Source organism: Psammomys obesus, unplaced genomic scaffold (genome assembly GCF_907164565.1).
Source record: "Psammomys obesus unplaced genomic scaffold, mPsaObe1.curated_primary_1811, whole genome shotgun sequence".
Taxonomy (NCBI): domain Eukaryota; kingdom Metazoa; phylum Chordata; class Mammalia; order Rodentia; family Muridae; genus Psammomys; species Psammomys obesus.
The window spans coordinates 10158165-10175092 of NW_026596039.1; the positions used below are offsets into that span (position 1 = coordinate 10158165).

The 16928-nt window shown below is 43.8% G+C and overlaps 1 protein-coding gene across 1 annotated transcript in view; it reads left to right on the forward strand.

Annotated features, from left to right (window-relative positions):
* Positions 1-16928, forward strand: part of LOC129687587 (uncharacterized) — a 75827-nt gene that overhangs the window by 29598 nt on the left and 29301 nt on the right. The window contains exons 5-9 of the mRNA XM_055622048.1: positions 5612-5808; positions 6775-7274; positions 7986-8580; positions 8864-9100; positions 9342-9490. Coding sequence (XP_055478023.1) covers positions 5612-5808; positions 6775-7274; positions 7986-8580; positions 8864-9100; positions 9342-9490 — 1678 coding nt within the window. The remainder of the gene's footprint in view (positions 1-5611; positions 5809-6774; positions 7275-7985; positions 8581-8863; positions 9101-9341; positions 9491-16928) is intronic.

A 16928-nucleotide genomic window follows, 5' to 3' on the forward strand; every position in this document is an offset into this window, starting at 1 on the left:
TATACTCTACCACCCAGCAACACCTCAAGTTTATCTCTTGGGTTGAAAAATAAGGAGGCAGGCTTGGAATGTTGTTCCTCGGTAAGAAATCAAGCTAGGGAACCCAGGCTAAGAAAAACTAGTAGTCAGCTAATATTCCTTCCAGAGGACAATAGGTCAAGGCCAGCCCAGTCTACAAAGTGGTTCTAGGCTAGTGTAGACAGAGGAGGACAAATAGAAGTCACAGTCCTAAGTTAGTTGGTCATTTCCTCTGAAAATATAAGAGGCTAAATATAAAATTGGAAATGGGGGCCTAATACAAGTTCAACACACAAAACTTGATTTTTTGCTTTTTGTTTTGTTTTGTTTTTCAAGAAACAAAATTTCAAGAAAGAAATTTCGGTGGCTATCCTGAACTCGCTTTGTGGACCAGGCTGGCCTTGAACTCACAGAAGTCTGGTCAAGTTGAGGACTGGACTTCTGGTATCTATCGTGGCCTTTGGTCCAGCAGGATCTCTGCCTGAGTTGGGGGCATGGGACACAGTAATGAGGAGAGGAGGGAGGACTGGGAACTGGGGTAACTGAGAGAGTAGAGGCGGTCCACCTATCTGGAGTTCTGGCAGCCAGTGTAATTTCTGGTCCATCATTGAGTTTCTCTACCTGTTCTTCTGGCTGGTGTGGCCTCCATTTAGTACTTTTGAACCCTGGTAGATTATTTCTCAAATTTTTACTGTGGTAAAACATATGCTATGCTTATAAATATATATAAAACTTAGAAATTAAGTCAAATCTATAAAAATTATAAGCCTGAGTACCTCAATAGTTAGGAATAAGTGCAACAAGAGATGCATTTGATTTGGGCACACACTAGTTCCAAATAGAAGGATTAGACATTCCTATAGTTTCAATGCAATCCTCGTAAAAGTGTGAATAGATTATGTGTGTGCTCACCTTGCATTGCATGCATGCATGTGCATGAAATCATTCTAAGTTTTCTAAGAGAATGTAGGGACCAACAAACAAATAAGATACTGCTGAAAAGGAACAGTGTTAAAGAAGTTCCCTTCCAAATACCAAGACTTATTTTTAAGCAACCAAATTGTGACAGTGCCAATATGACAGAAAACAAGAGCAGGAACGGCCCTGTACTTAGGGTCACTTGCTTTGTGATAAACAGGGCACTGATGAGCAATGAAGAAGACTGTTCCCCCCTCAACTGGAAGTTGAGAGAAGATGCCCAACTTCTGTCAGGAAAGAGCACTTGGATCCCCAGGACCAAAAGAAAAGCCAGATATAACATGCACATATGTGGTCCCAGAACTGGGAAAGGAGACAGGCAGACTGCTAGAGCTCACTGGCCAGCCAATCTGGCAAAACTGATGACCTACAGATTCAGTGAAAGGCTCTGTCTCAAAAAAGAGGTGGAGGGAGATTGAGGAAGACATCTGACACCAATCTCTGGCCTCCACACACACCCTCACACACATGTGCGCACACCCACAAGGACAAATACCTACACCACACACACATCAATAAACACCTAGAAGTTAATAAAAATTCTAGGAAAGTAAGTTTTTCTACACTACACTCTTCACCAAAAATAAAATAAATTTCAGGGAATAAAGCTGTGAAAATTGTGATGAACATGGCAGTGAAGTTTACTAAACTGGCCTCATCCTATCTGTGGCAAGGAGTTGGCATTTTTAAAAAATATATTTTTTTTTCATGAATCCAGAAATCACCCCTCTGCACTTGACAGTGATGCAGCACCATCATTGTGACTTTCCACAGGACCTTGGCAGCACCCAAAACATTGTTCCCAGCCTGCATGCCACAGAAATACTACACGCTGTACTAAATCCCCAAGGACTGGTGAATATCAGTGTTCAAACACACAGGTCCATGAGTGACAAGAAGCAATTCTCAGAAGGTTAAGAAAAAAAACAGTGCAATATGTCTGTAGCCTCAAAACATAGGACTTTTTTTCTAGTTGGCCCTAAAGGGGGGAACTGTTCATTGGTTTAAACATATTTAATTAGGAACTGCTCATCAAAAAGAACACCACCAAGCTGGAAACTATGAAGAGACATTGTAACACACGGAATAGAACACTGGTGTTCTATTACCAAACTGAAAAAAAAAAAAAAAAAAAAAATAGTATATGGCCTTCAGAAACCTCCAAGCAACCAGAAGATAAATGCACGTAGGGTGGGAAGAACTTGCAACTTATATTCTTAAACATAAACAAATATATCTGTCATTTCGAGATCTCTTAAGAATTAAAAAGGAGGGGACTGGAGAGATGACTCAGAGGGTAAGAGCCCTGGCTGCTCTTCCAGAGGTCCTGAGTTCAATTCCCAGCACCCACATGGTGACTCTCAACCATCTATAATGGGATCTGATTCCCTCTTGTCATGCAGGCAAACATGCAAACAGAGTACTCATATACATAAGTAAATAAATGTTTTTAAAAGAATCAAAAAGAAAAAAGTCCATAGATAAAAATTTGTCATACAGTTAATGTGTGTGTTAGCTGTCTGTGTATATTAGCTCTCCCTGTGCATGTGTATAATTCAGAAATTAAAATGATTTTTATGCACAGAAAAAGAATTATATATTTTTCTTAAAGAAATGCACATTAGGGCCTGGAGATATGGCTCAGTGGTTAAGAGCACCGGCTGCTCTTCTAGAGGACCGGGGTTCAGTTCCCAGCACCCACATGGCAGCTCACAACTGTCTGTCACTCCAATATCTGACACCCTCACACAGACGTACATTCAGGCAAAATGCCAATGCACGTAAAATAAAAATAAATTTTAAAAAAGGAAATGCACATTAAGACCAGGTGTAGTACTGTACACCTTTAATACCGACACTTCGGTGCAGAGGTAGGTGGATCTCTGTGAGTTTGAGGCCAGCCTTGTCTACAGAGTTCCAGGACAGCAAGTATGACACAGAGAAACCCTGTCTCAAAAATCAAAAAGGAAAAAGGAAAAAAATGCACATTAGATTTGGACTGAGAAATTTCTCATCTATCAGAATGGCAAAAATCCAAGTCTGAATATATGCTGTGCTGATGGCCTTTGGGGAAGCTGGTGCTCTCAAGCATTGCTGATGGAAACGCAGAACAGTGCGATGCCTATGAAGGGAAATTTGGGAACATAAGAAAAATTACATATGTATTTGTTTACCTTTTGGCCCAGCATTTGGAAAACTACCAGCAAAAAAACAACAAAATGACTGTGTGCAAGATTGTCCATAGGAGCATGATTAGTGATTGCAAAAAAAATGGGAAAACAATCCAAATGTGTGTCTGATGGAGGACCAGTAAAATGAGTTATGGTACATCTTTCAAAACAATACAGTACAGTATAAAAAGGGAATAGGGAACTCTAAACTGTAGTGTTGAAGCCTCTAGGATAAGCAGGGGAAAGAACATTGCAGTATCTACTGTGTAACCTCTGGGGTAATAAAAATGGAAGGATACAAGTAAATGTATTTCTTTATACTAACAACAAGAAACTGATGGAAAATAAACCAGTAATGGATAAGCCACAGTTCCTAAAAGCTTGGAGAATTTGTGTGTAGAAATAAGACTTTTTTTATTGTATCTTGTTACATCATTTTCACCAGGAGCCACATGACTTACAGCTTCACAATATTTTTTTTAATTCCTTGTTATTATTATTTATTACAATTCATTCACTTTGTATCCTGGCTGTAGCCCCCTCCCTCACCTCCTCCTGGTCCCACCCTCCCTCCCTCTTCCCCCACTATGTTCCCCACCCTCCCTCCCTCTTCCCTCACTATGTCCCTCCCCTAGTCCACTGATAGGGGAGGTCCGCCTCCTCTACTATCTGACCCTAGGCTATCTGGTTTCATCAGGACTGCCTGGATCCTCTTTCTCTGTGGCCAAGTAATGCTACCTCACCAGGGGAAGGTGATCAAAGAACAGGCAACCGAGTTAATGAAATGACTGTCCCTATTCCCCTTACTAGGGAATCCACAGGGAGACTGAGCTGCCCATGGGCTACATCTGAGCTAGGGGTCTAGGTCCTCTCCATGCATGGTTCTTGGCTGATTCATCATTCTCTGCAAGACCCCCTGTGCCCAGATTTTTTGGCTCTGTTGGTCTCCTTGTGGAGCTCCTGTCCCCTCCAGGTCTTTCTATCTTCCCCTTCTTCCATAAGATTCCCTGCACTCTGCCCAAAGTTTAGCTATGAGTCTTAGCATCTGCTTTGAAACCCTGATGGGTAGAGTGTTTCAGAGGCCTTCTGTGGTAGGCTCCTGTCCTGTTCTGTCTTCTCAGCAATTAAAAACAAGGAAATCATGAAATTTGCAGGCAAATGGTTCGAATCAGAAAAGATCATCCTGAATGAGGTAACCCAGAAGCAGAAAGACACACATAGTATATATTCACTTATAAGTGGATATTAGCCATATAATATAGGATAAACATACTAAAATCTAAAGTCCTAAAGAAGCTAAACAACAAGAAGGATCCTAGGGAAGAGGCTTAATCCTCATTCAGAAGGGCAAACAGGATAGACATCAGAAGTAGGTAAATACAGAGAACATCTTCACAAATGAAAAAAAAAAATTTAAAGAAGAAGGAGTGGTAATATGGCTTAGCCTGATGAACCTGAGTTCAATATCTTATTCACATGATGGAGAGAGAGAACCAGAGCCCTCAAGTTATGCTCTGACCTCCACCTGTGCACCATGGTACCCCGACACATGCATACAAAATATATAACAATGTAATAAATTACTATTTTTTTAAAAGAAGAAAAATAAAGTCTGAAAAAATGCAGTCACACACTATTTAACAACAGGCCCACACTCTAAGAAATGTTTCCAGAGACATTGGTGCTACACAAGCATCAGAGGCTGTTTCCAGAAGCCAAGTGCTGTAGGTCAGTCAACATGGCCTCTTCAGGAAACTGGCAAACAAGAAACACCTGAGGCCAGTACAATACCTGTGTTGTTTTATGATAAACTGTATTTTCTTTTCTTTTGTTGTTTTTTGTTTTGTTTTGTTTTGCTTTGCTTTGTTTTTGAGACAGGGTTTCTCTTTGTAGCCTTGGATGTAGACCAGGCTGGCCTTGAACTCACAGAGATCTGCCTGGCTCTCCCTCCCACAGTGCTGGGATCCCAGGCATGTGCCACCACACCCGGCTTGTTTTTTCATAAGTGCAAGGAAAACACTATCAACTGATAGCATATTAACTACCCAACCCAGCAACATACTTAGTTCTACCATCTCAAGTTACATGCTGTGCCTGACTACTAGGCTTTTGTAGGACTAACAGCACAGTATGTTCATAAGGGCATCCATCTCCACAGATATCAATCATGTGTCTTGCTAACACTGCACAACAGCCCCAACATCAGTAGCAACAGGAGATTTTCAGCCTCATTAGGAGCTGGTGGGAACACTGTTTTATATTCAGTTGTTGACAGGACCTCATGATGTGCCATTAGTGGGAAAACAAAACACCTTGTTTGTTTTCTCTCTGGGATTAACACATTTAATAATGATATCTTAGGCAGGCCCGGCCATGGCCACCGTTGATGCTGAGCACTTTCTTGGACATTGCATGCCTGTACTTGCTCATTCCATGGCATCCAGGAAGCAAAGCGCAGGCAATTCTGGCCAAGCAAGAGACCAAGCAGGATTACTGCATGAAATCTGATCTGCTAAGGGAAGAGACACCCATGGCTGCTAATGAAGGTTCCACAGAGAAACAGGCAGGAGAGACTCCTATGGCTGCAGATGGAGAAACAAATGGGTCTTGTGAAAAGAGTGGTGATCCCAGCCATCCAAATGTACCCAAACACACTCAGGAGAACACCAGAGCTAGCCCACAGGAAGGTACCAACAGGGTGGTACCTTTCTGGGTGGCGGAAAATGGAGTTTCAGAAAGAGACACAGAAGTGGGGAAGCAAAACCATGTCACAGCTGACGACTTCATACAGACTTCTCTCATTGGCAGCAATGGATATTTCTTAAATAAAGCAGCCCTGCAGGGGCAGCCTTTGAGGACTCCCAACACGCTAGCCTCCTTGCTTCCTGGTCATGCCTCAAAAACTCTTCCTGGAGGAGCCAGTAAATGAGGACTCCAAGTACACTTCCTCAGATACCAACCACAGCACCTCCTGTGCCTGGGGAAGGGAGTGCAGACACAGAGGACAAAAAGCCCACAGCCTCAGGCACTGATGTCAGGGTTTACAGGCACGCAAGAGCATGCCGAAGTCCATCCTGGGCCTGCACGCAGCTAACAAAGACCACAGAGAAGTGCAAGACCATAAGGAACCAAAAGAGGATATGAACAGAAACATTTCTGAGTGTGGACGACAGCAGCTTTTACCAACCTTCCCAGCCCTCCACCAGTCACTACTTCAGAACCAAGGCTACATGGCCACCACAAAGTCCCAGACAGCTTGCTTGCCTTTTGTTTTAGCAGCTGCAGTATCTCGGAAGAAAAAACAAAGAATGGGAACCTATAGCTTAGTTCCCAAGAAAAAGACCGAAGTATTACAGCAGAGGACAGTGATTGAGATGTTTAAGAGCATAACTCATTCCAATGTGGGCGCCAAGGTTGAGAAAGCCTTAGATGACAGTGCCTGCATGTCAATGGGGAGAGCTTGGAGATAAACTCAGAAGATGAAGACTCAGATGACCTGGAGGATGATGACTATGGGCTGAGCAGACTGCTGCATTTTCCACTGAGGACAGCAGGACTTCTAAAGAGAGCATGTCCGAGACTGACCCTGCTCTGAAGATGGATGTAGATTCAGAAGAGGAGCAGGAGTTACCTGACACAGGGGAGGATGAAGACTGGCGACGAGTATGACCTGAGTTCTGAATACAGTATCAAGAAGAAATTTCTCAAGAGGAGAGAGAAGACTGACAGCCCCTGGATCAAGCCTGCTCAGAAAAGGAGGTGGAGAAGTAGAAAGAAGGCAAGCAGCATGCTTGGTTCCGAGGCTTGTAAGTCACCTCCAGGAAGCACAGAGCAGGCAGCTCTGGCAGACAGCGCTGGGTATATGGAAGTTTCTCTGGATTCCCTGGATCTCCGTGTCAGAGGAATTCTGTCTTCCCAGACAGAAAATGAAGGGCTGGCCAAAGGTCCGGATGTGCTGGAGATGGCTGGCCTCCAGGAAGTGCCTCTGTGCAGCTGCCCAATGGAAACCCCCAAGAGCCTTGAGATCAGCACCCTGGCCAACAACCAGTGCATGGCCACTGAGAGCGTGGATCGCGAATTGGGCCAGTGTACAAACAGCATGGTCAAGTAAGAGCTGATGCCCCCATCCCACAAAGCACCACTCTTGGTGCTGTGTGAAGACCATCGGGGTCGTATGGTGAAGCACCAATGCTGTCCTGGCTGCGGCTACTTCTGCACTGTGGGTAACTATATGGAATGTCAGCCTGAGAGCAGCATCTTGTCATTGTTTCCATAAGGACTGTGCGTCTGGAGTCAACAATGCCAGCTACTCTCCTCATTGTGGGGAAGAGACTTCCAAGTCCAAAGCAGAGGCAACTTCCACAGTGACCCTGGCCCCTGGACAGGAGAAGAGTTTGGCTGCTTAGGGCAGGGAGGACACGACCACAGGCAGCATTGCTGGAGCCCCAGAGGATGAAAAGCCACAGAGCACAGTCCCCCAGGCACCAGAGTGCTTCAATCCCGCAGGGCCAGCGGGGTTCGTGAGGCCAACTTCTAGCCTTTCTCGGGGCCCAGGAAGGGAAACCTTGGAAAGTGCTCTAATCACTCTGGACTCTGAAAAATCCAAGAAACTTTGCTTCCACCCGAAGCAGCTGTACTTTTCAGGTAGGCAGGATGAGCTGCAGAAGGTTCTTCTCATGCTGGGTGATGGAGTTGATCCCAACTTCAAAATGGAGCACCAGAGTAAGTGTTCCCCACTGCATGCTGCTGCAGAAGCTGACCACGTGAACATCTGCCAAGTGCTGGTTCAAGTGGGTGCCAACATTGACACTTGCTCAGAAGATCAGCGGACCCCACTAAGGGAGGCTGCAGAAAACAGAGGGCTGGAGCTCAGGTGGATCCGAAGGACGCAGAGGGCTCCACCTGTTTGCACTTGGCTGCCAAGAAAGGCCACTGTGATGTGGTTCAGCTTTCAAATGGACAGATGCATGTCAACTGCCAGGATGATGGTGGTTGGACACCTATGATCTGGGCCACTGAGTACAAGCACGTGGACCTGGTGAGGCTGCTGCTGTCTGGAGGTTCTGACATCAATATCCGGGACAATGAGGAGAACATTTGTCTGCACTGGGCAGCATTTTCAGGCTGTGTGGACATAGCTGAAATACTTCTGGCTGCTAAGTGTGACCTGCATGCCATGGAGGTCACCCATGTATATCCATGGAGACTCACCCCTGCACATCACAGCCAGGGAGAATCGCTACGACTGTGTTGTCCTCTTTCTTTCTCGGGATCAGATGTTACTCTAAAAAACAAGGAAGGAGAGTCTCCCTTGCAGTGTGCAAGCCTCAATTCCCAGGTGTGGAGTGCACTGCAGATGAGCAAAGCGCTTCGGGACTCAGCCCCTGACAAGCCTGCTGCTGTTGAGAAGACAGTGAGCAGGGACATTGCTTGAGGGTCTGAGCGCATTCCCATTCCCTGTGTCAATGCTGTGGATAGTGAGTTGTGTCCCACCAACTATAAGTATGTCTCCCAGAACTGTGTGACTTCCCCCATGAACATTGACAGGAACATCACTCATTTGTAGTACTGTATTCGTAGATGACTGCTCTTCCAGCACCTGCATGTGTGGCCAGCTCAGCATGCACTGCTCGTATAATAAGTATGGCCGACTTCTGCCTGAGTTTAACATGGCAGAACCACCCTTGATCTTCTAGTGCAATCATGCCTGCTCATGCTGGAGGAACTGCCGCAATTGTGTGGTGCAAAATGGACTCAGGGCAAGGCTGCAGCTTTATTGGATGCAGGACATGGGCTGGGGTGTGCGTTCCCTCCAGGATATCCCACTGGGCACCTTTGTCTGTGCATATGTAGGGGAGCTGATTTCGGACTCTGAAGCTGATGTTCGGGAAGAGGACTCTCACCTCTTTGATCTTGATAATGAGGATGGAGAGGTATACTGCATTGATGCTCTGTTTATGGGAATGTCTGCCGGTTCATAAACCACCACTGCGAACCCAACCTTGTGCCTGTGCACGTGTTCGTCACACCAGGACCTACGGTTTCCTGGAATCGCCTTCTTCAGTACTCACCTGATCCAGGCTGGGGAGCAGCTGTGGTTCGACTACCGGGGAACGCTTTTGGGATGTCAAGGGCAAGTTTTTCAGTCACCGGTGTGGGTCTCCCAATGTTCAGCACTCCAGCGCAGCTCTGGCTCAGCGGCAAGCCAGTGCGACTCAGGAGGCTCCGGAGAATGGCCTTCCAGATACCAGCTCTGCAGCTGCTGCTGACCCCTATGAATTGCCAACTGGTGGGGCCAGCTGGATTCTCAGAATCAGATCCTGGTGACTGCAATTTAGAGAGGAGGGAATTCTGCACATGATGTCCAAGAGGAGCTGGAGGTGTGGACACCTCCCAAGAATGTTCTGGGCCTGGGGCGTTCATTTCCACCCGCCCAGTGTTCAAGCCGGAGCATGCATCTGGTCCTGCACCTCAGAGACCCGGGACTCCATCTTGCATAACTTGTGAGTTCCTGGTGGTGGCTCTGTCGTTGCAGCGCTTCCCATTTCTCCCTCTGGTCTCTGAGGCCCTTGCTTCATGCCAGTTTTATTTGTATACTGTCTGGTCAGGTTCCTATAAGGCACTCACCAAGGCCACCATCACCTACAAGCTGCTCCGTTAGATGCTGCCCACAGCCTGTGTTTCTGGTCCCAGCTCCCTGGAGGACACTAGCTCCCTGACAGCCTTGGAGAGTTTGGCTGACCCACCACTCTTTTTGATGCAATGTGGGTTTGCTTTTTAAAGAAATACTATATCTCGCCCTATCTATCAAGCCTCTCACTGGTGTTTCTTTGTTAGGAAGCAGGCTGGTGTGTGCACGCAGACTCTGTACCAACCCCAGCTAGTTCTGTTGATGCAAGCACCTTTCGTTGATTTCTAAGCCACATACTATGAGATGATGAATAAACCTGTTTGTTTTCTATCATTACTGAACATTAGGAAAAACAAAGAATAAAAAAACAAATCACAGACAATGGTGCTGAATCTGATGTGGTTTCTACTCATCACATGAAAAGAAACTATCAACTGTAAAAAAAAAGAACAAAATGATTTTAGAGTAAAATGCAGGAAAAACTTTTTTTAAATGTTAGTCTTGTAGTTGAATAAATTTGCCATCACCTTTTGTGTGATGTCCTGGCAGGTCGTGTACTTTTTTTGGGTATATACCTTTCTAAATACTGTAATTAATGAAACGACAGTGGGGCGGGTTTGTTTGTTTGTTTTTGTTTTTTGTTTTTGTTCTTGTTTTGTGTGTGTGTGTGTCTGTGTGTGTGTGTGTGTGTGTGTGTGTGTAACTCTTCTAAAACATTCATAATGCAGTCATGTTTATTTTTTTTTCTGTTAAAATGTTTTTGACAGTTTTAAGAGCAGTCTTTTGGCTCAGGCCATTTCTTGTTTGGTTTTCAATGAAATCAATTTAAAAAAGTACTTTAAAAAAAAAGAATGATATCTTGACAATACTTCCTCCAATGAAGGAAGTTTTTTTCTTTTTTCCTCAGAATAAGTAGAAGTTGGGACTAGAGAGATGGCTCGCTGCCAAAGAGCACTGAGTCCTCTTTCAGAGGATCAGAATTTAGTTCTCAGAACTCACATCAGGCATCTCACAACTGTAACTACAGTTCCAGGGATCTGACACTGTCTTCCAGCTACCATTGGCACCTGAAATCATGTACACACACACACACACACACACACACACACACATTTTTAATCTTTAAAAATAGAGGAAATACAACTGAAAATGGCACTTTAAACAGTAATCTTCTTATTAGAAATAACATTGCTGCTAGGCAGTGGCGGCACACACCTTTAGTCCCAGCACGCAGGAGGCAGAGGCAGGTGGATCTCTGAGTTGGAGCCTAGCCTGGTCTACAAAGCAAGTTCCAGGACATCCAGGGCTACACAGAGAAAGCCTGTCATGAAAAACCAAAACCAAAACAAGCAAAAAGAATATTGCTATTATTTTGCAACTATTTTTATATTTTGCTGGATAAACCAAATGATTATCTTAATGGCATTAAGGAAATTATATTTTCAGTGTAAAAATAAATATTAAAAGGTTTTTCATTTATTTCTGAAATTAAAATATATTTACATTGTTTTTCTTCTTTCCCTTTCCTCCCTACAGCCCTGCTCATGCAACTGCTCCGTTGTTCTCTTTCAAATTCTTGATCTCTTTTTCTTTAATTGTTATTCTTGTGTGTGTGTGTGCATTTGTGTGTGTGTTTCTAAATACATAAATACAACCTGTTCAGTTCATATAACGTAGCTTTTCTGTATGTGAGTTCAAAGCTGACCACTTGGTACTACTGCATGGCAATCAAAAATCAACTTCTTGGAGTCGGTTCTCTCCTCCCGCCATGTAGGTCTCTGGGACCAAACCTAGACCATCAAGCTTTGTGCTATGGCATGCATCCCTGCACACATCTCAGACGTGCTCATAATAATAACTGTAAAAGGACAAAACACATTTTACAACAAACTCAAGACAGAGTAGAGGCACAGTCATCGAAGCCCTGGGGAAACCCCGTGTTCCTATAAGATGATCATTCCAACTGCTTTTTAAGTTTTTATGTATTAATATTTGTGTGTGTGTGTGTGAGAGAGAGACAGAGACTGAGAGAGGACATTGGCACATGTGCCATAACTCATATGTAAAGGTCAGAGGACAGCTTTGCGGAGTTAGTTTCTTCTTTCAGCCTTTGCATGGGTTATGGGGCTCAAACTCAGGACAACAGGCTTGCAAAGCAAGCATTTTAATCACTAGGGCATCTCTTCAGCCTGGGCAGCTGTTAATGCTCTCATTTCTGAGTAGGGTGCAGTGACAGAGGATGTCTCTCCTTCATAGTGTAAGGAATAAGAAGTTAGCCATGGACTATGAAGCCTGGAACTGCCACACAGTTTACAATCACCTTGATTGAGCTAAGGATACACACCCAGAGCCAGAAATGCTTTGGTGGAGAAGACGCTGAAGTAGCTCTGAGGAAGGTGGGGCTCTGAGACTCGTTTGTTCGGTGAACGCTTATTTAATCAACAACTATTCCTTGGGAGGTCATGAGATGCACAGGGCTCACTCAACAACGCAGATGTGGTCCCTGCCCTCATTTACCGGGCACTGAGACAGAATACAGTGAAGTAGTGAGCTAGTGTGTAAAGAGCCTGAAGCAAACGCCATTACAAGATGGCGCCGGCATCCGGTGTGTGAGATCGTAAACAACTGCCTATGTGCATGCGCTAAAGCTGAATTCGAGCCAAAGATTGGCTCACTTAGTGATGTAAGATGGCCTGATGGGCTGCATCCAATCAGGAACCAACACGTCACCATTTAGGGTATAAAAGGAGTGCCATTTTGGGGCTCTAGGTCTTCCTCTCATTACTGCTGAATAAACGCTTGCTGCAGAAGAATCCTGGTGTCCATGTGCATTCTTGCTGGCGAGACGACCACGCGGGCTACACTAGTGCAATCTTGTGTGATTCCTGCTATGCTAGGGGACCCAGGAGAGAAGGACGGTGTTCCAGCAGGAAGTGTGTGCTCCAAAGAAGTCCTGTTTCCTTGTGACCTGCTGTGCACATCCCCTCCTTATATGCTGGCTCATTTTCAAATGGCTCATGCAGCGGTTCATAGAATAGTGCTGGCACTTCTACTAGGTTAATCGTATGTCTCACTTTTACAGTTACCAGGAGTCCACAAAGGTTATAAGAAAAAGGTCTACTTTCTTCACTTGTTCAACAGACGCATCACAATTTAACCTATCCCAGTCAGACTTACACTACCTGGTGATATACTATGTGTGGAAACATTTTTATTTAAAGTTAGGAAAGATGGTATTTTCTGATACTTCAACTACAACTTTATAATGTACGATATGAATTTGAGTGAGACGTACAGAGTTTCAATTACTTTGTCTGTGCTCCTCCCTACACAATTGTAAAAACTGTGTGTGTGTGTGTGTGTGTGTGTGTGTGTGTGTGTGTGTTGTGTGGAGGTCAGATCAATCAATTCTCCCTATTATGAGGGACCCAGGGGTCAAACCCAGGCTGTCAGGCTTGGCAGTAAGCTCCTTTACCTGTGGAGCCATCTTAGCAATCTCCCGGCTGCATTTTAAATGATGCAAGTTTGGGGCCTGAACGCCTAACTCCTCCTACCATGACTTAGACTCTAGAATGTCTGTAAAACCCATAGATAAAGTTCCCCCGGGGCTGGAGAAATGGCTCAGTGGTGAAGAGCACTTGCTTTTCTTTCATTCTCAGCAGCCAGACTGGGTGGCTCCCAACCCCCTGGAACTCCAAATCCGCAGAGATCCAAAGCCCTTGTCCTCTGAGGGCACCAGCACACAGTGCACATAACTAAAATCAACGCATTACAAAGGGTTTAACATAGACTTCAGCACAGTCATCAACAGAAGATGTATTTGAGAGGTTAGTGTGCACCTCGGTTTGAGTGTGGGCTTCTCAAGAGGGAGACTGCTTAAATATCTTAACAATAGCCATGCCTATGGTTTGAGTGGCTGCTGAAGTCCCCATTGCTCAAAAAGCTTTAAGGGCTTCCCTGCCCTCTCCTTGTTTTTTACTCAATGAGATCATAGGGTGGTTCCTTGGTGATGACTTTGGATACAATAAGTAATAAGAGGTGCATAAGACGGTAAGGACATTTTCACTATAAACCAAGTGTGTATGAGAGAGAGACCCAGGAAATTGTAGCTTTGAAACTGGGAAAGGAGCAATACTTCCTTGAAGGCTGTAGGAACTTAAGCACTGTTTATAGCTACCTTGACATTCACATCTGAAACATTGATCTACAAAAGGTATATTGTTTTATGTCATTTCCCAGCAGATTGTGATCATGTGTTGCAATTCTTTTTTTATTGAATCTTATTTTGACACAGTATAGTCTGACCATAATTTCCTTCCCTCTAATCCTCCCCACCTCCACTCCCATACGGATACACTGTCTTTCTGTCTCTCATTAGAAAACAAACAGGCTTCTAAGGGATAAGAGTAAAATAATATATAAAACAATAAAACACAAGCTAACACATTGGAATGGGACAGAGCAAACAAACAGAAGGAAAATAGGCCAAGAAAAGGCACAAGGAACAGATATATATATATAGACAAACACCCATTCTTTTGCGCACTCAGGGGTCATAAAAACACTAAACTGGAGGCCATAGTGTATATACAAAGGATCTGTAAGAAAAGAAAGAAAGAGAAATAATAATATATGTATAAAGTACAATATTAAAAATAAGATAAAAATGTTTAAAGCCTTCACATATTGTGAAAGGAGACTTAGTAGCTTCAGGGTGAGAGGCCTTCTCCCCTCCCAATTCCCTTTAGTTTCCCCATCTTTCTCCCCTCCCTCCCCAGTGCCATTTTGGTTGCCTGGCTGAAGTGGTGCCCAGGCTTGGCCACTGTAGGAGTTAATCATCCTGTCTTTTCATGGCTGCACTCTGGAAGGAGCTCACCATGCACAGAATTGTTGTTGATGTCAATTTGGTCTTTTTTATTTTTCCTCCAATAAATTTTGCAGCGATATGCCCCAAAAGCTATATCTTCCATGCCAAACTTTGCAAATTGTTGACATAAAGTTATCCTGATTTTCTTTCATGACTTTTTTTTTTCCAGAATAAAACCGCCTTATTTTTTATTAACTCACAAAACACAATACAATTGAATGCTCAAGGAGGCTGAACATGTGCTCAGCCACTAGCATTTCAAGCCTCAATGAACATCTGTAGACAGAACTCCTTCATGGAAACTGGAGCAATGGAGCTTTACAAATAAGGGTCCACCCTTGCACTATCGGTTACATCCAGTCAAATTACAATTCTTCAGTTTGAGGTTCTTGATTAGATTAAACCATTTACAATTCTGCACTGCCGCAGAACCTCATTGAAGCTTTACGGGCTCAGCATTACTTCCACTGAAGCCCCTGGTGATGGCAAGACCCAGGGTGAACCCCACCGCAGTGCCCACAGCCAAACTCATATTGGCTGCAATGGATGCCATCTGGGCCAACAGGCTCAGCTGGCAGGGTGCAGGAGCAGGTGATCCAACTGCAGATCCTGCAGCTGCTGCTGGAGGTTGAGCTGCTGCTGGTGGGAGCAGCCCTCATCTGAGGGGCCCAGTTAGCCAGAGGAGCCACCCAGGAAGTGCGGCTTCAGCTTGGACACAGCATCCGATGTGTTCTAGTACCCTCAGTCTTCAGAGACAACAAACTGCCTTCTCTCTTGATTAAAACAATAAAAACTTCCTATGTTATACATTGTAGACACTTTTTTACACCTCCAACTATTTGTATAATTATTTAATTTTCCTTGAAAATTGTTCATCTTTTTTTCAGTTTTTCTCTAGGAATCAATTTGTATTCTATTGACCCCTTTTATTGTTTCTTATTATTTTATCTGGTATCAATATCTTGTCATATTCAAAACCTCCTCATTTCCATTTTTCTCAGGTTCACTTGTGCCTTTGACTAGGGTAACTAGTTTATTTAGTCTTTTTCCTTGCATTGAGGCCATGCAAATCTTCTGTCTTGTTCCCTTTTTAGTATATGTGCTACCAAAATCTGAGTTGTTTAGTCTTTTCCTCATTGCTACTTAATAATAGCATTTACAGATACAAATATAATATAATTGATATAATTTGGTGGCATGCACAAGGCTCAATATAAAGTACTTTCATCATTATTCACTGTTAGACATTTTACATTTTCATTATATACATTTAAATGAAGAATTTGCAAGTTGTCTAGATTTTTTTGTGACTCAGTATGGTATTTGAGCTACTTTTCGTCTTCATATGTATTTGAAAATAGTGAATTGCTTTCATTGTTTCTGTGAGGGTTCCCCCCCCCCTTTTTTTGGTGGAATTTCCACTAAATATAGATGTTGAGGGCTGGAGAGATGACTCGGCTATTAAAAGCTCTTGTAGAAGGCCTGGGTTCAATTCCCAGCATTCACACAAGGATTCACTACAGTTAGTAACCCCAATTCCAGGAGAGCCAGTGCCCTCTTCTGGCCTCCAACGGCAGTGCACTCACAGGACACATGCATGCAGGCAAACAGCCACACACATAAAATATAAATGAAAAACCTTTTTCAAGTATAGACTAGGTGGATCCTGATGTTTTTAATCCTCTGTTTCTGACCTTTCATCTGACCTTTCATATTCTCACAACTCCACTCCCCTAGGGTTCTGGAAGAGCTCTTTAATCTGAACTTCTACCTACCTGTTTGACTTTCAGATTAGGACTCATCTGCTAGTTGTTTTGGTGGTGGTGGTGGTGGTGGTGTTTGTTTTTCCTCTGAACACCTGTTTCAGCACTATCACTCTGTAATACTGCTCAGGCTTGATTCTGCGTTGTTTAGTCTATTACCTTTCCCCTTTCTTATACAGTGATTGCATTTTCAGAGGTTGTACTAAACCGCTCCCCCAACCCCCCCACACACACATAGGTCAAATCACACAAAGCTTTAGATTATCTACTATTTTCATAGTAATGTCTCTGAAACAGAACAGTGCAAATCCCAAGGTTTAGCTCTTTCCAATGGTGGTAAATTTATGGATCTGAAAGGATTTTTTAGTGTTTTGATCTGTTATCTCCCATGTCCATTCTCTTATAAACATAGTTACCTCAAGTGACACAGCCCCCTCCCCAACAAAACAGTTTTATGAAAGACTGTTTTCTCCTGTAATCTTATCATATAGACTGTGAGA